Here is a 25,756-nt window from a genome sequence, read left to right on the forward strand (position 1 = left end):
TAATAAGACCAGAATGGAGGAGAATGGGGTCCCTTTCTATAATGGATTTAGCTAGAAACATGGAACTTGATATAGAGGATAAAGAGAAAGCCAGAACACAAAAAGTAATGTATGTAAGTCCTGTAGGTCCTAATGGTATATTTATACCTGCAAACCATTTTAAATCAGGAAAACATGATGTCTCTAAAGTGACATGTTACAGATGTCGAAAAAGAGGCCATTATGCTAAATCTTGCAAAAATTAGCAAGCTAAACCTCTAAATGAACTTAAACTAGCATCTCAAAGGTAATAATAACAACCAAGATGCTTTTGTACCACGAGAAAGCCAAGAAAAAAAAAAAAAATAGGGGAAAAGTGCAGTTTTACTAGAGAAATGTGCTAATATTTTTGTCTACAGGGTATAGCTGGCTAAGTGTGAAAGTTATGTTTGATGTACGAAGTGTGTGAGACCCATGGATGTGATGTTGGATGAGTGTTTTGGGGTGAACCTCCACGTTAAGGGTGGGGACTGATGAATATGAAATAATAATACTAACACCGTATGAATTTTGGTGGCATGATGATTTAGTTTATGTTTGTTATGTATGTTTTAAAGTGATGTGACAGTGCCACAAGGACAATCAACGGTAACAAGTCAGTGGCATGTTGGTCGTTGGACATTTGTCTTTAGAAGCAAGACAAATATTTTGTCTGTAAATTGGGACTAAAAAAATGTATTTCTGACTTAAAATCCTAAAATTCAGGTGCAACTAGTGACACACACAGCAGTGAAACTCCAATCCAAAGACTCCTGGATACACGCTAGCCATTGCAAAAAGGTCACAGAGCCTGCAGAATGAAGGTGGTATTGCTCTTATGCTTTGTTACACCACTAATCGTTGCTTTACATATTGATCAAAATCATTATTTTACCTTACTTAATGTAACTGCTTTTATGCTAAACAAGACCAACTGTTGGATTTGTGGGGCACAGATAGAGCATGGTAAGCAAGGCTATCCGCTGACTACAACTCAATTTTACTGGGATAATGAGACTAGCGAGTTTAACATTAATATTAGAGATGTATGTAAAGCCAATTTTTCTATTGAACAGTATAGATTAACACTCCAATATCCAGGTAAAGGGAAATACTGCTATAGGAGAACAGACAAGAGTACATTTTTACCGGGGAGTAATACTACCATTACAATTGGAGGCAAACACAAAACAATTATAATTCCTGATAAAAACACCACTGTGTATCAACTAGGGCATAGCAAATGTCAATATGAATTAAAGAATTGTACTAACGCATCATCTAACCATCAGTGTGTGAAAATCAATCAAGAAGAAATAAGTTACACTGTTAATTGGACTTGTATGAATGAGCCCACGGATGCATGGATGGAAAATGGTAATGTCAAAGTAAACGTATATGATCGTCTTCAATGTCTAAATATAATTGATAATCAGACTCAGAAAGATATTGTATTCCAGACATATTTAATGCTAAAATATTACGAGTGCACTATACTTCCCTTAAACTTGTTCTTTATATGTGGAAATAATGCCTACCGATTTATCCCTAAATACTTTCAAGGTACCTGTTATTTAGGATATGTATTTCCACGAGTAAGCTATTTTAAGCACCTCCCAACAGGAAGCTCCCAAAGGCACTCTAGGAAACATAGAGAAGTACCTATCAGCAATCATCTCCTTAAAGGGACTGATGGAATCTGGGAAGACGGATATGTACCAGACCAGTTTGATGTTAGTGAGGGTGATAGATTAGCAGCTATAATACTTCCTATGTATGGCCCAGCAAAAGCTATACAAATGGTAAGGAGACTGGCACGAATAATGGAAAAAATTGCGAATGAAACTACCGAAGCTATGATACTTCTAAATGAAGAACAAAAACAGCTTCGGATAGTAGCCCTACAAAATAGAATGGCCCTTGATTACTTATTAGCTGAACAAGGAGGAGTATGCGCATTAATTAATAGCACTTGCTGTACGTATATACCTGACTATAGTAATAATATTACTGATCACATCAACAAGGTAAAAGAAGCTGTGGCAGCCTTAAGGAGAAGGCCTAAATCCATGCTTGATGGTATTTCTGATAGTATCAAGGGCTGGTTTAACAATCTTTTTGGTAATTTAGGTAAATGGCTTTCTGATATTCTGTATTCTATTGGAACCGTCCTCCTCTATGTCATGGGTTTCTTTCTGGCAATATATGTTTTTTATTATTGTCTCAAAATATGTATTTCTAAACTTAGATATGCTATTAAACCACCTTCTAATCCAGGGTTGGTTCCTCCTTCCTCATATCAGCACCTCCAGGATCCACACATGGGTAAGCCATATGTGCCTTTAATAGTGACCAAAGGCAACTGCAATGTGGAAACCCCACACGGAAACAGTAGAACAATGGTCAGAGGCCAAAGTGTTAACTACAACTAGAATATATATGGATAATGTATATTTACATGTATGTGTTTGTATTAACAATAATCTTTGTTTCTACAGAAGAAACAGTTGTTGAAGAGTTTTCCAATGTACTCAGTATAGGTGAAGTATACTTGTCTTGCAAGACAAAGGGGGAACTTACAAAAAATGTTGTTTGTTTTGAGTTGCTCATTTTTAAACCATGGTGAATAATAGTTTTTTTTTATATATATAGTAATGGTATACCATACATTTAAAAAACCACGTGGTTGTAATAGTTTGACGTCAAACAATTTTTTTTTTTTTTTGGTATTAGAAAACGTGCACTGTTAAAATATTTAAAGAAAATGTTCAAAATGCTTACTGTATGCTAAATATCTCTAACCTTTGGTTTGTTTTCAGGAGGAAAATATAATGTGTTTTGTTACTAAAATTTTGATGCTTATTTCTCAGATTAAGCCTTATGCCCTGGATTGATTTGTTCAAGGTCTTCAGAACAGAAGAAAACCACAGCCTTCAAAGACAATTCCCTTTTTGAGGAGTATTTTTTTATCTATTTATATATAAACATGAGTTTCAAACCCCCCCCCCCCCCCCACTAGCTAAATCTGTACTACCCTTAGCACTACATTTTTTTTATCTGACATGAATGAGATTTAACAAGTTCTAATGACCTAAACCACAGGTTTCAGGCTCAAACCCCGCAGGCCAAAGCCGGCCCTCCAGGCCATGTCATGTGGCCCTCATGCCTCTCCTGCAGCTTCGGCCCTCCTCTGGTCTTCCGCCGGACCCTTGCTTTCTGTTTTTAAGCAATGCCAGCTTCTCCCCAGCAGCGGCATGGGGAAAGGGGGGTGCACTGTAATATGGGGGAGAGTGGGGGACTCAGCTTCTAATGGTGGGGTGGCTCTTGACATCTAGTGTGAGGGGAGGGGATACGCTGGATATCTAGTCTTATAGATACAACCAGCCTTTTACCCTTTTGAGGGTGATGCTGATGCAGTCCACGATAAAATTGAGTTTGACACCCCTGCCCTAGAGAATTAGGTCCACTGTCTTGGGCTACGTTTCCACTATAATGACCCCCAAAATCACATGATTCAGAGACTCTGGATTGTGACTTTGGTCCAAATTTATAGTCCCCGTCAAGGTAGTGCAGGAATCTTTTAAAAGTCGCTGCAACTTTAAATCGCAATAGTGGGAACTGAGCCTTATACAGTTTTTGTATATTATTTTATGATAAAAAAAAGGTTTGATAAGATTGAATTGAATAACTGTTGCTCTAGTATAAAAAAAAAAAAAAAAAGTAATGAATGTATTACTACATGCATGTTAGTGTCACTACAGTGAGTGTTAAGATTACTGGGGTATTATTAAGAGTTTAAACTAGGCCTATGTCTCAGATCTTCAGCTTTTCTACAGATCTGTCTCCTAGCTACATGCCCAGCCAGTACTGCCTTTTTAAGCTGAAACAGATTGCCTTGGGCTTTGCATAATAATGTCCCAAGCAAGTCTGCCTTTGTGTCTCCAAGTGTATTTGAAGCCAGTTTCCTGTGCGGGGTCACAATATATGGCTACTCATTTCTAGCTGTATTATATGTCTTGGCATATGTGTCTCCAATGTATGTGTGTCCAGGCACACACTCCCTACTGTTTAGTGATCCCAGCATCTCAGCACTGCAAGGGATTCTCATGTGTTTATTGGCCTTTAGTGCTAGGTATCATTCCTGCCTTAGAATCCTTGTATACATCAACTGTATCTTGTGTATCTGACCTCCTATGAACCATGAAGCTCAGTGCTGCACTATACTCCTGTTATTCCTGTAGTCTGTGCTCCCTTGTCTATGTTCCTGTAGGATCATTGATCCAGGCCATATGTTCCCCTTCGGAGAAGCCTATTGTTTATGATAAATGTCTTATTGAATTTAGAATAATGTGGACAGTTTAGTTGGATGACAGTTGAATAACATTTTATTGTAAATGAGAATGGTTTCTCCTTGTATAAAGATTTACTTTTTATTTTTATTTTTCCTTCTAGGTCGTATTGCCTCTAAAACATACATTTACTTCAGCAGTAAAAGAAAACTCAAAAGGCTTTATGGGCATTTTTTTGTTGATAATCATGTTTTCGGACTAGCAATCTCTGACACCATTCCTCCACCATCCCTCCTCATGCCATCAGTCACGAACACCATTGATGAAAAAGAGTGCTTTCAAAAAAACTTGTGTCTAAAGAACTTTGATACCTACCATGTCAGTAACAAGGTATTTTATCGTGTGGATTGGAAAAAAAAAAAAAAAATCCTGAAGAAAAGAAGATTAAAATCTGCACATTTATAAAAAAATTATTTTATCGTATGGATTGCAAAGATCCTGAAGGAAAGCTGCACATTTATCAGAAATCTGTTTATCATGTGGATTGAGAAAAATCCTGAAGAAGATTACATGGTGCACACCTACCGGAGGTCTATGTGGACTACGATAGTCCTGAAGAAAATTATGTACATTATATGCGCTCTTAAGGTGTTTCCGTGGCGTCTCATGAAAGAATAGCCTGTGACAGTTACAGCAGAGGAATCAACTATAGACTTGGTGTTCATGCAGTGTTAGACCAAAACATAATATTTTCATTTTGTTTAGATCTTTTTGATATTTTTTATTTGTATTTTTTAGCCTTGACAAAGCAAAATGAGATTTTTCTGCAGAAGTAAATTGGGGACATAAATTAGGAAAAATATGAACTAGCAACCAAATGAATATTTCATGTAAGATTAGGCAGTTAGAGGGACATGTTGGAATTTAGGACTTATAATTGTATATGATGTTAGGTTTTGTATGTGTTATGAAACTTAGTTTTTTTCCATCTTCCCCATTATCATGACAAATAATGTTCACGTCTAGTTAGGCCCTTTACAGCTTTAACTGTCTCAAAAAAGAATCTTTACACTGAATAGTCAAGAACTGTCCACAACTAATGTATGAATTGTTATAGTGCTGTTATGTTTTGTTGATTATGTGGTCAATTTCTAATTTGACCAAGAGATGGGATTGATCGGGTAAATAGAATAGCCATTTATTTAATCAAACATTTATTCACGATTAACAAACCATGTGTTTCTGTTATGTATGTGTATGTATGTATGTATGTGGATATATGTATATATATGTATATATGTGTGTCCATGTATGTATGTATATATGCATGTATGTATGTATGTATATATATATATATATATATGTATATATATGTATATATATGTATATATTAGTTGTGTTCATTGGGTAAAATTTATTGGAATAGCAATGTATTTCTTACTGTGTTTAAAAGCCTATACTTTGATGTATCAGACATGGGATGCGACCATTCAACATCCTATGTCTGAACAAAAGCCATTCACACCTTTAGCTGTGAATAGGCTCATCTCTGGGTTTTTCCCAGAGAAATCTGGAAGTGACATGTAGAAGCTAAAATGACCATCTGTGGTTTGAATGAAGCCACAATCAGAGTGCCTCCCTTTTCTAAAGTGTATAAATTGCATAGAGGCTTAGAACTCAATAGAACAGTTTATTTTGAAATGTATGCATTGCACACTGTTCTCCAAGCTTTCAGATTTTCTGGAAGCTTGCTTGTATATTAAATACATCTTTTTGAAATTAATTTGGATTCAGCAGTCAACGTTACTGAAGAAACTTTAAGTTAAAGTTTCTTCCCCATCAAATACAAACGAAGAAAAGAAGGGGCATCTTTTATATGAATAGAGATAATTTATTTGATCCATACTATCAGTATAATTTTTAGGTATATTTTTATGCTCACAAATACTCAATAAAGGTCTTATAATTATTTTGTTTTACCTGTCAAGTTCACATTGTAGCTTTTTATTTGTGTTAATTCAATCCAACCTTCAGATCATTTTAATCTACAAAATATAAAATATAAATTACATACTAGTTACTTATTCATAGATCTCTAGTGAGGCCAGTGTTAGCTTCTAGTACAGCCATAGATGATGGTACTATATAGTCAGAGCTGCATGCCAATATCAAGGTTAATAATATGCTTTATGTATGGTGTACTAGTTATTGCACATCCCTAAAAGGTTTCAAAACACAAATCCAAAAGAGAATGAAGATATACAAGTACTAACAAAGCTACAGATTAACACTCAATAAACTACATAATTAGCAGATCACAGGCCATTTGCCAGGTGGCCCAAGCCTCTATGCCATGCCTCCACTGCAGGTGTGATGCATGGGGCTGGGCCCATTTAGGGAGTATATAGGCGGGTTGCCTGTGCTGGGGGAGGGGGGGGGGGTGTTATGGTGCATGGGGAACCATTGATGCAATCTGTTTGGATTAATGACGGTCTTGACAACTGTGATCCCTTAGGCTGGTATGTGCTGCTAACCACATAATACTTGAATAGAGCCTATATACACATAGTTATGATCCTTGTAAATGTCATGCTGCTAATTATTTAGTTTATTGAGTGTTAATCTATGTAGCTTTGTTAGTACTTGTATATCTCCATTCTCTTTTGGCTTTGTGTTTTTAAACCTTTTGGGGATGTGCAATAACTAGTACACCATGAATAAAGTATTGGAATGCAGCTCTAAATATATAGAACCATCATCTATGGCTGTATTAGATGCTAACACTGGCCTCACTAGAGATCTATAACTAAGACTAGCATGTCATTTTTATTTTATATTTTATTAATTCAAAATATCTGAAGGTTGGATTGAATTAACACAAATAAAAAGCTACATTGTGAACTTGACAGGTAAAACAAAATTATTATAAGGCCTTTATTGAGTATTTGTCAGCATAAAAACATACCTAAAAATTATACTTTGATAATATGGATCTAATAAATGATCTGATCTCTATTCATATAAAAAATGTCCCTTCTTTGTTTGTATTCATAGATATCATGTAGATAAACATATAGCATACATAAAACATCTGTGTGTGGTTTGTGTGGTGCCCCCCCCCCGGTGCCTTGCCCATTGGTCAAGGACATAGGCTGCGCTTTTCTCCCTAAGGGTTGCTGGGTCTCCCCTCCTTCATGTTCAAAGGTTCAGGTAATTCCAGTCGATTCATGCATAGATTGAGATTATCAGTGGTGTAACTTTTTTGAAGTACAAGTCGTGCCTTTAAAATCCCACCATAGTTATGGGTTTACATCCTCTGAAGTTTTCTTGTTTTACTAAAATTGGGACGTTTTAGACAACAGTGACCAGTGGGGTCCTCAGTGGCTTGGAAACAAATCTTCTGGTGGCAAAAAAAGTTAATTGATGTTTTGCTACAACAGTGTGTTGTGAAAATCTTTAAATCTGTGTTTGTGACAGCTCCATCCGTCAGCTCACCTTAGCTCCCAAGTTTGCCTAAGGTCTGTGGCTGAAAATAGCGCACTGATTCTTACTGATTTTTGCACTAACTTTAACCTAAATTCCCTGGTTGTATACTTGTTGCAGATTAGTGACTCAGAAAGTATTAAAGTAATAGACAGCCAACAATAAGCCTACATACACTATATTACCAATAGTATTGGGATGCTTGCCCTTACACCAACATGAACTTTAATGGCATCCCAGTCTTAGTCTGTAGGGTTCAATATTGATTTGGCCCACCCTTTGCAGCTATAACAGCTTCAACTCTTCTGCGAAGGCTGCCCACAAGGTTTAGGAGTGTGTCTATGGAAATGTTTGACCATTCTTCCAAAAGCACATTTGTGAGGTTAGACACTGTTGGACGAGAAGGCCTCTGCTTATATTCATCCCAAAGGTGTTCTATCAGGTTGAGGTCAGGGCTCTGTGCATGCCAGTCAATTTCCTCTGCCCCAAACTCACTCAATCATATCTTTATGGACCTTGCTTTGTGCACTGGTCATGTTCAATCCCAAGCTGTTGCCACAACGTTGGGAGCATGAAACTGTCAAAAATGTCTTGGTATGCTGATGCCTTAAGAGTTCCCTTCACTGGAAATAAGGGGACAAATCCCAACCCCTGAAAAACAACCCCACGCCATAATCCCCCTATCCACCAAATGATTTGGACCAGTGCACAAAGCAAGGTCCATAAAGACATGGATGAACTGACATCGATTTTGTGTACCGTGCTGCCATCTAAATAACTGTAGATGCCAATATCACATACTCGATGACCTGAGCCTGTAAAAATGTAGGCCAGAGGTTTTCTGCACTTGTTTCCCACTAAGCCCACTGCATCTTTACCCACACACATTGATAGATACTGTAAGTGGGAGGTTGCACAACACATAATCACATGCCAAAAACATATGGCCTATGTAGATTGCTAAATCTTCCTCCACTGTATTTTATAAAATCTAGAATATTTGTTGACTAAGGTTAACATGGAACTTTAGTCAGAAAATTAAGTCCTGCTAGATCACCTGAGGCTGGCCCCTTTTGCAGGTATAGCTATGTAAAATATAAAAAATACAGTTGGGCTCCTAAGTTTTCATACCCTGGCAGAATTTATGATTTCTTGACCATTTTTCAGAGAATATGAATGATAAAACAATAACTTTTTGTTTTCACTCACGGTTAGTGTTTGGCTGAAGCCATAATGACAACAGAAACCACCCAAATTACCCTGATTTTGGCCTGATAACATGCACACAAGTTGACACAAAAGTGTTTGAATGGCTATTAAATTTACCTATCCTGACCTGTAATCTGTTTGCTTGTAATTAGTGTGTGTATATAAAAGGTCAATGAGTTTCTGGACTCCTGACAGACCCTCATCCAGTGCTACACTGATGTTTCTGGATTCTGAGTCATGGGGAAAACAAAAGAATTGTCAAAGGATCTGCGGGAAAAGGTAGTTGAACTGTATAAAATAGGAAAGGGATATAAAAAGATATCCAAGAATTGAGAATGCCAATCAGCAGTGTTCAAACTCTAAGCAAGAAGTGGAAAATTAGGGGTTCTGTTTAAGCCAAACCATTGTCAGGTAGACCAACTAAAATTTCAGCCACAACTGTCAGGAAAATTGTTAGGGATGCAAAGAAAAACCCACAAATAACCTCAGGTGAAATACAGGACTCTCTGCAAACATGTGGTGTGGCTGTTTCAAGATGCACAATAAGGAGACACTTGAAGAAAGATGGGCTGCATGGGCGAGTTGCCAGAAGAAAGCATTACTACGCAAATGCCACAAAGTATCCTGATTAAAATACGCCAAACAGCACAGAGACAAGCCTCAAACCTTCTGGCACAAAATCATTTGGAGTGATGAGACCATTTAGCTTTTTGGCCACAACCATAAACCCTACATTTGGAGAGGAGTCAACAAGGCCTATGATGAAAGGCCATTCCTACTATGTTTTGGGGATGTGTGATCTACAAAGGTACAGGAAAGTTGGTCAAAATTGATGGCAAAATGAATGCAGTATGTTATCAAAAAATACTGGAGGAACATTTAAATTCATCAGCGAGGAAGCTGCGCATGGGATGTACTTGGACATTCTGACATGACAATAAACCAAAACACAGGGCCAAGTAGACCTGTCATTGGCTACAGCAGAATAAAGTGAAGGTTCTGGAGTGGCCATCAGCTTTACCATCTGAGAAGATAAAGAGCCTCATCCATAAATACCACAAAAGACTTCAAGCTGTCATTGATGTTAAAGGGGGCAATACACGGTATTAAGAACTGGGGTATGTAAACTTTTGATCGGGGTCATTTTGGGTAGTTTCTGTTGTCATTATGATTTGAAAAGAGTAAACACAGTTGATTGATAAAAAATGGCTTCAGCCAAACACCAACCATGAGTGAAAGAAAAGTTTTTGTGTTATCATTCATATTCTTTAAAAAATTACCAATAAATCACAAATTCTGTTCATAACTTATGAGCACAACTGTAAGTGCCTATACTATTCAATATCCCCCTGCTCTGCACATGCTCACTCAGTTGCTCTTTATTTTTAGGCACTGTCGAATTTGTAGAGGTGGATCTGCTGGCAGCCTTAAAGTGGAATTAACCCTCCTATCCTTTACAGCCAAGAAAGCTACTTCTGTTTGATCTGCAACTGCCATGGTGTTGATCAGTTATGACTCTAGCCATTTGATGGTTTGACAGTTTGGTTGAGGAAACAAGCAATCTTGGCGTTCCAGGAATGAACGTTTTTTTATTTCTTGCAATCCTTATTCATTTTCAGCCATGTAAATGAAAGATATTAGGCATTGGGTGGATCTTGGGGATACCCCAACAGGATGTCCAAGGAGTGCCTGTTGTGAGGACTTTGTCAAATTAGTCCCTGTAAGTCCCCGGATTCCAGAATCCACAAGCTTTTGGGCACATCCACCATAAGCAATATGCTGTTCCCTCTTGGCTGCACCCTCAAAAACACAGAGGGGAGGCTCCCGGCACCCATTGGGAAAATCTGGCAGGTACCAAATAACATTGCATTAGTACTTTGTAGGGCTGTTACTGATCAAAATGTTTGTGTTCGATTAATCGATTTTTTTTATCGATTAATCGACTAATTCGATTAATTATAACACACATACAGATCCAAACTACTTTTAGCTGATCTCCTTGCAGGCTGATTCCCAGTGCAGCTACCACTGGAAAAATGGATAGCAGGATACAAAAAACACACAAATGCAGCGTTCGATGGGAATAGCATTAAAACTTTTATAGTCTTCAAGTAGGTAACAAAATAAATATTGCACTGGAGATAAAGTCGATGTAGCTACATAAACTGTAAAAATGGTGCGAGTAATACCAAACGGTAGTAAAAGCAGTCATAAAAACATGTAGCTAAGTATGATACTGGTATAAAAATGTGTACAACGATGCCACTGCTGAATCCAGATGAGGAGGGGTTAACATCAATCTGTCGGCATGTACAGTAGATGTCCCGTAAAGGGAACTATCACAACTCCCAGTGGATGGCTATAGAATCCCAGGTTGACAGAGGGAAGTGTAAAAGCCCTTGCGTGTGGCAGATAGTAAGGTCCCGCCGGCATGCAGATATGAAGGCACAGCAAAGGAGCCCTTCAGATGGACACGGCAAGCCCCCCTGGTGTCCATGACGTCACCAGATCTCCGACAGAACTCCCTGAAGGCCTGTAAACCGGCGGAGAGGTGAGTACCAATCAAAAGAATTTTGATCGATCCAAAAAATTTAGATCGATCAAAAAAATTAAAGATTAATCGATGAATTAATAGTTAATTTCCACAGCCCTAGTACTTTGTAGTTGGCCTCTATTAGGGAAGTCAATAAAGTTTTTTTTTTATTGAAAAAGTATAGAGTTTAAACTCTGGTTCAGGACTAAACAGTACTGTATATCGAAGAGACAAAAGCAATGTCAGAGCTTCAACTGAAAACATGAAAATCCTTTAAAGTTGATATATAAAATCTGTTTTAGTGCAAGTTCAAGACAATCTAAGATGACCCCCCTCCCCTTCAACAAATGTCAAAATGTACCCTTTTGTAGCATTACCATGTGAACTATCAAGATCACACAGTAATTTGTTACATAGCCAAATGGTGCGGACACCATTGCTATCTTGGTTCCCCCTTGGAGGAGCCAATCTGAAATTACCTGTGGCGGAGCAAGGCCTGGAATATCCGGCCAACTCTGGTATATGTGCAATAATTAATTGGGGTTATAATTAAAGAGTTATGATGCTGATACGTACATTTTTCACACATCAGATTAGTGTGGCCTGTGTTAGGGCCCTTTCACATGGGGCGGATCAGTAATGATCCGCCTCCGTGTGTCCATCAGCTCAGCTGGGATCCTCCGTAAAATCCCCGCTGAGCCGTCGGCTGACAGGGCCGTCCCCGCACACTGTGCAGGGACCGCTCCTGTCTTTTCTCCGCTCTCCCCTATGGGGGGATCGGATAAACACGGACCGTGTGTCTGTGTTCATCCGATCCGATCCGAAGACGGAAGAAAAAAATAGGATTTTCTTCCGTCCGCAAAATCGGATCTTTGCGGAGGCGGGTGATTACGGGTGTCAGCGGATGTTCATCCGCTGACACCCGCAATCACATAGAGACCAATGTATGTTCCGTTTTCATCCGCAAACGTGAAAGGGCCCTTAGGCAGAAAATATACTATTAAAAGTATAAAATGGCAGACAGGTTCTCTTCAAATAAGAGGGGCTTCATTATTCTAATCCTCATAAAAAAATAACATTCAGCATCTACTATGCTCTACTCTCCTTTGGAGCATCATGTCAGCTGTAAAAGCAGGCCCTCTTATTATTAGTTTTTTCAGCTCAATTTAAGTGTATTATTTGAACAATCCAAAGTAATAGCATAATATAATCTGCAGCCGGCTTTAAAAAAATCCTTCTCCGCAATAGAGACAAATGGGAGTGTTCACTGAGCAGCTAACATTGATATTTGTAACCTTGTTGCTGTAACTAACTGGTGACATAAACAAAACACAATTATTATTTTCTGATTTGCCAAGTGCAGAAAAAAACGCTCTAGCATTCTTTATGCATATGCATCTGTCAATGATAATTGCATTGTAATATTCACAAGCTAGCTGTGAAAACATTGAAATACTAATCACATTGGCATTATGACTTATGAGCAACAATCACTGCGATCAGTAAACATTTTCCCATCTAAATTGTCTGAGCAATAATTGGGGAATGAAAACTAGTGCGAATGATTAGAAAGCAGATCCAGGAAAATATGGCATCTCAGAACTAGGGAGGAAGATAAAAATGACAAGCAAGCAAATGGGATTCTGCTCATATTATTCAGCCAGGAATGGTTACTGTGAATCAATTATAAAAGCCGTTTTCATGCAGATGAGAAGAATATGAAGAGCTGGGGTGTCTGGGTTCAGCCTACCGGATGTTCTGCAGTACAATCCTTGTACAGATAAAACAGGAGATGTGCAGTTAAAGACCCAGATGTAGTTCAGCCTATGGCAAGTTTATAAATAGACCAATTAGGTAAAAGTGGAGGGGGAGCAGACTGCGGAAGAGGGAGGCTAAAGGGGAATTCCAGCTTATGGCACGTTTTATCAAATGATATAAGGGTGCAAGAACTACCACATTGTAACATATATATATATATATATATATATATATATATATATATATATATATATATATATATATATATATATATATAACTATGTGACATTAGAGCAAGATCTAAGATAAATTAGATACCACAGACCCAATAGTATAGTTACGAGCAGCCTAGGATAAACTCCCAGATACACCATTCAGATCTACCCCAGGTCTACCCCTAGCCTGTTTATTGCAGAATTGTATACAAATTACTGCCATTAACTCCTGATCTGCAAGAATCCAACCAAAAACTCACCAGCTGGTCTATTTAAGTTCCTGGTACAAAGTAGATGAAAAAGCAGTTTCGAAAGCTTACAAAACAAAGGCAGACAAGTTTAAAGTGATATTAAGACCAAGAGCGATAATCCACCTGGCTTCCAACCTGCAAGTTGTTGACTTGTTTAGGTACTTGGGTATTAAGGTTCAATTGCCTCTAAGTTCAAATATAGTCAACAATGCACACCCCTTAATTTTCCAGTTGCAACAACAACCTTTCCTTGGACATTATGGGCAGAGTCAATCGTTTTAGAATGATTTATTTACCTAAATTGTTCTAGCCAACTCCCATTGTAGAATGCCAAAATCCATTTTTAAACAGATTGATACCATTTGTACTGACTTTATTTGGCTCCCAGAATAGTGTTGGAGGTATTGAAATTATTAACTCACCTCGCTGGGCTCGCCTTTCCTAACTTTTATTTGTATTACCTGGAGTCCCAATTGGTACACATTCATGACTGGTTGCATCCAACTTCAGCTAACACCTGTACAACTACAAAGACAGTCATAGCCTCCTTGCTGAAACAATATTGTTTGCATAAACCAAGTACCTCCTGGTACTAAAATGATAAAAACTTCCCTTTATCTGATTGTCACTGTGGTGACTTGTATCTCCAAGGCCTCATGGGCAACGTCTCTTTGGTTTAACCCCACCCACCCTAGGTGAGCTATACAGCTTGCCCAATGCGCAATGGTGGTGCTCTCAAGGGGATCAAGATCTATGCCATCTTGTTACAGCGCAGGGATTTAGATCGTTACCACAACTGTAGGAAGAATTTGGTCTCCCCCCTACTTATCTATTCTATTACTACCACGCTCTACAGATGCAATTTGGGTCTTTAGATAACCCCTTACATGTGACCACCCCTGGAAAATTGTTACAACGTCCTGATCCTCCAAATGTAATCTCTGAATACTACTCGAACTAAATGGGCTTCCTTAGATACATCTTTCACAGATTCAGATTGGTCTGAATTCAGTAATACTTACTTCAGTTACCTACTCCAAAGAATTATTCAGCTTAATGCGGAGTTCCACCCAAAAGTGGAAGCTCCACTTATCTGCTTCCTCCCCCCTCTAGTGCCACATTTGGCACCTTTTAGGGGAGGGGGAAATGGGTACCTGTTTTTGACAGGTACACTTTCCCACTTGCGGGAGACTGCACCACGGTGCTGTCCCTCGGAAGCTCGGCCCCCCTCCTCCTTCCTCCACCGCTGGGACAGCTAGAAAGCGCATGCACAGTAGGGAACTGGCTGTGAAGCCGAAAGGCCAAAAGTTGAAAGGCTTCACTGCTGGTTTCCCTTACCATGATTGGCTGCAGCAGAAACCAAGAGCCGATCTGAAAATTAGCTAGGGTGCAGACATCGCGGGAAGCCTGGACAGGTAAGTGTCCTAATATTAGAAATCAGCAGCTACAGTATTTCTTAGATGCTGACTTTTAATTAGGGTTGTCCTTTTTTAAGACCGAGTACAAGTACCGATACTTTTTTCAAGTACTCGCCAATACTGATTACCGATATTTTTTTTTTTATGTCGTGTCAGTATTTTTTTTTATTTTATAATTTTTCACTATTTGTTGTTGTTTTTTTTACAATGCTTTCTTGGGGGGGGGAGAGAATGGATGTGCCAGAGTGTGTTTTTTATTTTAATACGTATTATTTTTTTCAATAATTTTTATTATTTATTGTCATTTTTTTTCTTAGCCCTGTTGGGGGGCTTTGGTGAGATATCAGGGGTCATAACAGACCCCTGACATCTCACCTTTGAGACCGAGAAAGGGACTAAGGAGACAGATTCCCCAGTCCCTTTCTCAGCTGCACTGGAAATGAATGGACAGGAGACAGAGGCTCCTATCCATTCATAAACGGAAGCATCGTAAACACAGTTTACGATGCTCAGTCATATGAATGGACAGAGTCAGGGATCACTGACTCTGTTCATTCAGAAAAGGTAGGAGCCGGGTTTAGCAGCTCCTACCGCCACTCTCCATCCTGACAGAGGGTGCGGAGGAGGACATGGAGAGGGACACAGAGCACGGAGGGGGGAAGCAGCAGCACAGACGGGGGACACAGAGCATGGAGAGGGGAGAGCCGAATGGAGGACAGCAGCAGCACAGAGGGGGAGAGCAGAACGGCAGCGGCACGAAGGGGGGACATGGAGCATGGAGGGGGAGAGCAGAATGGAGTACAGCAGCGACACGGAGGGGGAGAGCAGAACGGCGGCGGCACGGAGGGGGGGACACAGGAGCATGGAGGAGGGAGAGCAGAACGGAGGACAGCAGCGGCACGGAGGGGGAGAGCAGAATGGCAGCGGCACGGAGGGGGACACAGGAGCATGGATGGAGAGAGCAGAACGGATGGGGAACTGGAGGAGGATACAGGGAAAGTCAGGTATCGGTAAAGTATCGGAGCATTTTCCCAGAGTGCAAATACTCGGGGAAATGCTTGGTATCGGTCCCGATACTAGTATCGGTATCGGGACAACCCTACTTTTAATATTTTCGTGGGGGGGGGGGGGGGGGAACTTCACTTTAAGGTATTTCATCACACTCACCTTACTCCTGTTCTAGTACATAAGATGAAAAAAATATATATATAAATTGTCGCGTTATACGTGGTATTGTAAAAACTTGCGTTAGAAAAAAGTAATGATCATGCATAAAACAATGAAATTCAAAAAATATAAAAAATATATAGTCCAATAACAAATACAGAAAAGGCATATATGTGGAAATGGTATACCAGTCCCAGTTATATGTAAAACCAGCACTGTGCTGTTAAAGATATTACGTTGAGCCAGTGCTAGTGATCAACCAGTGCACCGTCACCTCCATTAATAAAATGTACTCTTACCAGAGCAGATAGAAACTATTACAGAGTCAGATACTTGACAATTTTTTAGGGATGGTGGCAAGGAAAAATATTTTCAAGGTTGAAGGTTTAATGAATAGTCCAGTCTAAGTCAGACCACTTGTACTCTGCTTTCTGATGCATTTTATTTGTGTTCAGTTTATTCATAGAGTACTCTACAAACAAGCTCAATACGAGTGAAACACATCAGAGGGCCAAGTTTAGCTCTTTCAGCCTGAAGTAGAAAACAGGTCACTGGGGATCCAGCTCCCAGACTGGAGTGTACAGGTAAAAGTAATTGTAGCAGAGTACATTACCGTTTGAGGGAGCATTTCTCTAGCTTGGTGCTGAGAACGATCCGCCAAACAAATACCAGTGCAGGGAAATAAAATGCAGAGTAAGAGAGTCATCTTCACTAATACAAATATTTAAGCATTATAGCACAACATAATTACTGTATAGAACATCTAAAAAGCATTTTTACCTGCGTCCTTGGACCATACAAGTCATTCTTTTACAGAATTCACTAGATCAAAACATGCCACCCTTTACTACTACAGCTAATGACAGATTGATATGTCAGCAGTATATTGGTATATTTCCTAATGTGATGTTTGTATATGTTTAGCTCAAGTGCAGAGCTCACCAGTGAGCACAGTCCATGCCAGTTATGCCATTTAAGACCTTGTTGGCCAACTTTAATTAAAAAAAGAAAGAAAACGTTCACACCAGAACAAATAGATTCCCTCGCAGGGGTTTCCACACAAAATAAAGTAATGTTCAGCCTCCTGGCTCTCTTTTCCTCCTGACCATCTAACACAGCACTCCTGTGTTCATGTGCAATTGCTATACTTCTGTCAGATATCTTTTCCTTGCAGCTCCCTGCTGCCCTAGCTCTCAGGCTCTCTGTCTGTTTTATCACAGACTGCACTGTGCAGACATGCACCATTCAGGCTGCTCCCTTGTAACCACATGGACTCCTTGAGAGGCTGGAGGCCAGAACCCTAATCCTGATTATCCTAAAAACCCAGCACACACCTGCACCAGTGAGCCAGTTGTCTACAAAACCTTGTCCCAGGATTGGAGATGTACTCCCTCTGTAACCGGATTTTACAAACCACTGGGGAAACTGAAAACACAGTGTCTTCCAAATGAAACAAGCACCATGGAGCCCTTAAAACATGCCTAGTTGAGAATCCTTGGTGACAAAGTTAAAAGAAAAATTGTACTTTTAGGGGAACCTGTCATTGAGGTCAAAACAGCAAAAAAAAAGACATGACTGTAAAAAAAAAAAAAAAAAAACAGAGGCAATATATTAAACTTTTCAGAAGCCCATGTTTTGAAATTCTTCTGTGAAGGTCCTTCCCGGCCACTGCAGATATTCCACATTTTTGGGTGTATGAATGCTTGCTACCCCTGATGCACAGTGGGGTAGATTTACTAAACCAGCTGCACTTAGAATCTGGTGCAGCTGTGCATGGTAGCCAATCAGCTTCTAACCTCAGCTTGTTAAATTAAGGTTTAGTAATAAAATCCAGAAGCTGATTTGCAGAAGTGAGCCGATTTTGCTCTCCAGCTTTAGTAAATATGTTACTACAGGAAATATGAGCTATGAGCTATGGGGGGGGGGGGGGGGGCGGTATTTGACCCATGCTTTGCAATTTTTTTTTCGTTTAGAAGCCTCGTACACACAGACGGTTTTCTCTGCAAGAAAACTGCTGGCAGAGCTTTTTGCCTAAAAAAAACGGTCGTTCTCATCGAGAAAACTGCTGGGAATCTCGATGAGAAAAATAGAGAACCTGCTCTCTATTTTCTTGTTGGGATTCTCGTCGGCCGTCGAGAAAACTGTATGTGTGTGTATGCGGCTACAAGCTTACCTGTCCTCCTGTACCGCATGCGCGGTAGCTTACAAGGGTAGTGTAGGGTGAAGCAAGATGGCGGCGATGGCACCTGATGTGACAAGCGCATGCTCGATGTGTCGATGACGTCACCATGTTCTTTCCATTCAAAAGAACGGCGGTTCTTTTGAATGTGCCGTGTGTACACTCGGCTTGCCAGGAATCTCGTCGGGGAAAGTGACGTTTTTTTCCCCCAACGAGATTCCCGGCCGTGTGTACGAGGCTTAACTGAATGAGTATAGAGTACAAGGTTAATTTTTCTTTCAGGTGTGTTTTACTTTTGAGGACTTATGCCCTGTAGACATGATCGGTCCATCCGATGAAAACGGTCTGATGGATTCCATCAGTTATCCGATGAAGCTGACTGATGGTCAGTCATGCCTACACACCATCAGTTAAAAAAACGATTGTGTCAGAACGCGGTGACGTAAAACACAACGACGTGCTGAAAAAAGTTCAATGCTTCCAAGCATGCGTCGACTTAAATCTGAGCATGCATGGAGTTTTAACTGATAGACGTGCCCACAGACGATTGTTTTTTTCTATAGGTTTTTTATCCATCAGATAATTTTAAAACAAGTTCCTAATTTTTTAAACGATGGATAAATAACTGATGGGGCCCACACACGATCGGTTTAGTCTGATGAAAACGGTCCATCAGAACGCTTTTATCAGACAAACCGATCGTGTGTACGCGGCATTATACTAATAGAGGTCAGAAAGATAAGAAAGGCATAAATGATGAGTCACACAATTTGTACAGAAAGGCATCCTTCAAAAGGTCAATCGGCCTGGCCCAGGTTTTTACATCTTATCACCTTGCTGTGTGATGAAACTGACAGACAAGTTTTAATCTCAAATGTTTACTTTGTTTTAGTTGTTTTATAATATTGTAAAATAATTTCTTTCACTTTCATGTTAAAGCGGGGGTTCACCCCAAAAAAAATAATTTTAAATTGCATCTAGCAGATCCAGCATATTAAGGACAATACATTTCCCGCAGTCATCGGAACCCTGAGGCTGGGATAGGAACGCCCAGTGCCGGAGTCGTCAGAACGCGGAAGCCCTGGACAAAATACAGATATAAAGGTAAGTACAGAGCAAAAAAAAAAAAACCTGCCGAAATGAAATGTACTTACTATTGTACTTTTTAATGTAAAAAAATTGTTTTTAGGGTGAACCTCCACTTTAATAAGTACTGAAAGCAGAGGCAACGTATGTACCAAAATAATACGAATGTCATAAAAAAAGCCAATGTGTCAGTGATTTGAAAGAAGATCTCCAGGAAATTGATGGTATTAGTAGTAAAAAATAACCACTTACCAGGCTCCATTTTTCATGATTCACCTCCAAAATGGTTCCTGCTTTTGAGCAAAATAATTCTATGGCAGAGTAGTCATGCCACTTTGAAGTACAGAAGTGAAATGCCAAGTGGAAGTCTAAACCATTTTACAAGTTCGCCAACTAAATAGAGGTTTGCCAGCTTGATTTACTTAATGTGCTTGTAAATGCATAAGGTTTTTTATCTTAAAGTGGTTGTAAAGACACAAGGTTTTTTACCTTTATGCGTTCGTGTGCAGCAGCCCCCTAGACCTCCCAAATACTTACCTGAGCTCCCTCTCGATCCAGTGATATCCATGAGAGCCTTTCATCTCCCAGGATTCACACTCCTGATTGTCTTTTGGCAGGAGTAATATACAAAATTATTAGAACATTAGAGCATTAAAAACATATATCTGACTTTCAATATTTACCTCCCACGTCATTGAAAGCCGACTCACTGTCACATTGCTTAGTCCCATGACAATTGCAAAGAACGAGTTCAGATTCTTGTATTCCTTACAACTGAAAAACAGAACATTTTAAAATTAGCGCTGCCTTCCAATCACAGTGAAATGCAACTCCTCTTCTGTAGATATATGCCATCATAGGTCAAAACATTATCGACTGTTTCATAAAACTGGTGCTATGTGACTGTCCTTTCATGCTCTTAGCTCCGTTTAGGTATATCAACCAGAGGAGTGGCAGGAATCCAGTGGAACAACATGATGAAAATAATGAGAACCCTTGAAAGACGTGGAATATAAGAACCCCAGATTTTGTTGCTACAAGTTGGCAAAGCAAAGGTCTTACTGGCATAATTACTTTGAATGTCAAATTGCCACTACTTCTTATGAGTAATGGGTACAGTTACAGTGGAACTAATTGTAGAAATACTATCCTATTCTCCATTAGTCCAATGCCTGCATATTCTCCCTGGATTCTGCCAGGTGCCGGGTCTTCAGCCATCTTGATTGGCCGATGCAGGGTGACATCATTCTTGTGCAGATGCAAAGGAGACATTGCATGCGCAGCTCTGTCTACATTTTCTTTTGTGGATTGCGAACAGGTAAGTACTGTATATACTCGAGTATAAACCGACCCGAATATAAGCCTGAGGCACCTAATTTTACCATAAAAAACAGGGAAAACGTTTTGACTGGAGTATAAACCTAGGGTGGGAAATGCACCAGCTACTGGCAAACAATGCCCATCTGCAGCCTCACTGTGCCCATTTGCAGCCTCACTGTGCCCATCTGAAGCCTCATTGTGCCCATTTTCAGCCTCACTGTGCCCATCTGCAGCCTCACTGTGCCCACCTGTATCAGCAGTGCCCATCTGCAGCCTCACTGTTCCAATTTTCAGCCACACTGTGCCCATCTGCAGGCTCACTGTGTCCATCTGCAGCCTCACTGTGCCCACCTGTATCAGCAGTGGCCATCTGCAGCCTCACTGTGCCCATCTGTAGCCTCACTGTGCCCACTGTGCCCATTTTCAGCCTGACTGTCCCCATCTGCAGACTTACTGTGCCCATCTGCAGCCTCACTGTGCCCATTTTTAGCCTCACTGTGCCCATCTGCAGCCTCACTGTGCCCACCTGTATCATCAGTGCCAATCTGCAGCCTCACTGTGCCCATATGCAGCCTCACTATGCCCATTTATAGCCTCACTGTGCCCATCTGCAGCCTCACTGTGCCCATCTGCAGCCTCTTGTACCTTTGATTATGGTCTCCCGTTGTGTCATGCAGTCTTAACTGTTCGGCGGCCGTCCAATGTAACAAAGCCTCCTCCTGGTCCGTGATAGACCAAACACTGATTCAGTTTCCCAGCATTGTATCAGTGTTCCGTCTATCATGGACAAGGAGAAGGTGGGGCTTTGTTACAGTGGATGGGCGCCGAACAGTTAAGACTGCATGACACAGCGGGAGACTGTCACTCGAGTATAAGCCGAGGGAGGCTTTTTCAGCATAAAAAATGTGCTGAAAAAGTCATCTTATGCCGCGTACACACCATCACTTTATGTGATGAAAAACAATTAAAATGACCGTGTGTGGGGGAAAACGTCGTTTTATGTCTTGTGAAAAACGACAAAAAAAAAATTGAAGCATGCTTCAATTTTTTGTGTCGTTTTTCAAAACGTCATTTTTTGTGTCAATTAAAATGATAGTGTGTGGGCAAAACGACGTTTAAAACAACGTTTTTAAACCCGCGCATGCTCAGAAGCAAGTTATGAAGCTAGCTTCAATGGAAAAGAGTGCTGAACGTAACCACGCTTTGCTAGAGCATTTTGAAAAAACTATGGTGTGTAGGCAACGTCTTTTTGAAAATGAAGTTTCAAAAACGTTGTTTTATTTCATGATTTAAAACGTCGTTTTTTTCATCACATAAAGTGATGGTGTGTATGCGCCATTATACTCGAGTATATGAGGTAAGTGTATTTTTTTAAATGTCTCTTCTGAAATAAAGAGCCTGCCAGTTTGCAATTTTTGTTTATTTTTGCATTTAGTTCTGCTTTAAAGCTACGGCATTCAAATACATTTTAGGCAATTTCATGCTTCCAACCTTGCGGCAACAGTTTGGGTACAACCGTATTCTTTTTCATATGACTGGGCCTCTGTTTACAAAGCCAGCTTCATTCAGACATGGTTTGACAAACCAAGGATCGATTCAATTACATCTTAAGTTTTTTTTTATTGAAGAGAGATCACAACACAAACAGTGTTTCAGAGCCACGCTGGACCCCTTTGTCAGGCATGTAATGCCTAATGACATCATCACATACCATGCCTGACGAAGGGTCTTGCAAGGCTCCGAAATGCAATACACTGTTTGTGATTTGATCTCTCTTTAATTAAAAAAGTTTGGATGTGCTGGCGAATATCTACATTATATCATGTATGTCCCAGTATCCAGCTGGCAGTCGCTACAGCACGCGGTACCTTAACAGCTCATTTCAGCAATGTGTGCAATGGGAATATGGACTGTCTACACACATCCCTGACCACAACCTGATGAAACACCTTTGGGATGAATTGGAAAGCTAGGTCTTCTCGCCCAGCATTAGCATTTGCCTTCCCAATTTTCTACGTTTACCTATTTTCGAATACAGAAGCAATACTATATATTAAAATAGAAGTAACCCCTCCATTACAACTTTCACCTACAGGTTAGCCTAGATTCATGCCGCGTACACAAGATCATTTTTCAGCATGAAAAAAAAACGTTGTTTTTCAGCATGTCTAAAAAACAACGTTTTCCCAACTTCATCATTAAAACGATGTTGCCTACACACCATCGTTTTTACAAAATGATGTAGCAAAGCGCGGTGACGTACAACACGTACGACGGCACTTTAAAGGGGAAGTTCCATTCGCTTTTGGGCTGCTTTAGCTGATTCCGTGTTAGTAAAAGACGATTTGCGCTTTTTTGTCTGTTACAGCGTGATGAATGTGCTTACTCCATTATGAACGGTATTTTTACCAGAACGAGCGCCCCCGTCTCATAACTTGCTTCTGAGCATGCGCTGATCATTTTTTACAACCCGAAAAACGACATAGTTTAAAACGACGTTAAAAAATGCAGCATGTTCGAATTTTTTTGTTGTCGTTTTTCAGAACCTGAAAAATGATGTGAAGCCCACACGCGATCATTTTAAATGACGTTTTTGATCATGTCTACGCGGCATCAGGCTTACCTGTAGGTGTTTGCAATATCTCCTAAACATACACGGTTTAGGACATATTTGCCAAAAATAATGCACCGTTGTCTACGGCGCATGCGCACCGTAGGCAACAGCGCAGGCGCACTGAAAATGCCGGTTTTCTGAATGGAGAATGCCGACTTTGACGGCTCCTGCGCATGCGCCAAGTGACGTCATCACCGCTCCGGCTAATCACAGCGCCGGAGCGGCGATACCCGGAAGAAACCTCCGGGAGCGATGGCTGCGTCGGGTGGAAGACGAGGACGGCTTCAGGGGCTTCGATCTAAGGTAAGTAATGCATAATGAGCTAGTAAGCTAGTCATACTAGCTCATTATGGCTTTGTCTTGCGGGTTCTTATTTAAAATATTTTTTTTTTTAGAGCTTACAACCGCTTTAAATATATAAAGCTAGTGATCTCTAGTATTATAATTTAACTTCTACTCAACATTAACGTAGATTCTTAAAAAGTTTTGTTTTTATCATAAGGAATTTCTATTCCCACAGGAATGCCATCTGCTGTCTCTTTAAGAGTTCAGCCCTAAAAGTAGGGTTGATTTGTGCCAACTCGTCTTTTGTCTCCACAAATTTGTTCTTTGGCACTCTCGGTGGGAACTCCAGCTACTAAAAAGCACATTTAGCCTTTTTTTTATTTTTAGCCATGTGCAAAGTAGAAAATGAAAGTAAACAGTTTTCTTCTTTCTGGGACTAAATTAACCACATTAAGAGAAAAAAAAAACATAACGTTAACCTGACACCCTAAGCCGCTGCACTTAGCCCCACCAGTGTTTTTGTTTGGCGTGCCCTTTAGCACTTACGTTTAAGGATTTTTTTTCTAAATTCCATTGTCTTTGAAGATTGTTATATTTTTAATTGGTTGTAATTAAGTATTTTTCTTGAATCCCGCTGCTGAACCTGAACACATTTTGAAATTTATGTCTTTAAAGGATTTTTGTTTCTTTTCAATGTCCTGCTGATTTTTGAAGCTGTAAACGGTTGAAGAAAAACACCTTTAGCATTTTTTTTAATGCAGTTGCTGAGAGGGAAAAGGATTTTGAGAGGAAAAAAGCAGCCTTCTATCCAGCGGGTTTAAATAGTCAATCCACAGGAGAGCAGAGCCAGGCTGTCAAGGGGTCATGCTGTTGGCCTACTGTGAATTTCAGTCTGCCACCAGCCTAAACAGAAATTATTTTCTGGTGGACTTTGAAATGTTTTTCTATACATTATGTAAAATGTATCTCTGGAGCAAAAAAAATAATCAGTCATAAGCGGTTTGAATGTGCAAACAAAAAGTACAATCAATTTAGAAAATAAAAAGACCCCTTAATATTTTTTTTCCTGTTACTCTTTTGAAAATTGCACTAAAAGTACTTACTGGGCTGCAATTTTAATAAATTTCTTCAGAAGTTGAACACGCTTGCTGAGTTGAGGGCACAGGCAAATCTCAGTCACAACCCAAAACTGGATTTCATTGAAACGTCTCAGGAAGAGGTCCAAATTGGCTGTTGTCTTTTTAAAATTGTGCCTTCCAAAGGTGTGATAGATTAACTCCAGCTGAAAGGAGGGAAAGATTACTTAACTGCACTTGCAGGACATTTTAGGTGAAGGGCAATGGCAAATGGCTGCTTTCACGCCATGTATTTTTTTAAATTAACGTATTACATAGGAATATATTGGATTAACCAACACAAGTTTGCCAGCAGATCATTTTTCTAAAACATACACATCAAGCATTGGTGTAAGGAAGGCTTTAAGGTATTTTTAAACAGTGATAGGAAATCACTGTTACTTTGGATAAGGCAAGGTTGGATTATAATCCATGATAGTTTTTTTTCCCGCCATCTGTGTCCTATTGAAGAGATTTCCCTTCACTTACTGCTCCACGTCCAAAACAGGAAGTAAGAGGAAATCCCTGCAAAGTCAGGGAATCCCTGTTTGTCACCAGAACTAGTGCCTCTTTTGAAAGATCGACAGAACGTCACCAGCACACCATGGATCTTCAAAATGGGTCCAAAACTTTATTCAGCAAATGCATTGTTACAGCAAAAGCAGTGTTTTGGAGCCTCGCAGGTAGGGTTGCCAACTCATCCCTTTAAAGCAGAACACATATTAATTACACAGGTTCTATGGCTGATTAAGGAGGTAATTAAACTCACTTGGTGCCTTATTTGCATTAAATTAGCCTCAGAACCTGTGTAATTCA

At 39.9% G+C, this 25,756-nt stretch overlaps 1 protein-coding gene across 1 annotated transcript in view; it reads right to left on the reverse strand.

Annotated features, from left to right (window-relative positions):
* The window catches only part of RAPGEF4 (Rap guanine nucleotide exchange factor 4), a 198,463-nt gene that overhangs the window by 43,389 nt on the left and 129,318 nt on the right, over positions 1-25,756 (reverse strand). The window contains exons 21-22 of the mRNA XM_040358501.1: positions 24,929-25,107; positions 20,290-20,380 (exon numbers count right to left, since the gene is read on the reverse strand). Coding sequence (XP_040214435.1) covers positions 20,290-20,380; positions 24,929-25,107 — 270 coding nt within the window. The remainder of the gene's footprint in view (positions 1-20,289; positions 20,381-24,928; positions 25,108-25,756) is intronic.

The sequence above is a fragment of the Rana temporaria genome, chromosome 6, assembly GCF_905171775.1.
Source record: "Rana temporaria chromosome 6, aRanTem1.1, whole genome shotgun sequence".
Classification (NCBI taxonomy): domain Eukaryota; kingdom Metazoa; phylum Chordata; class Amphibia; order Anura; family Ranidae; genus Rana; species Rana temporaria.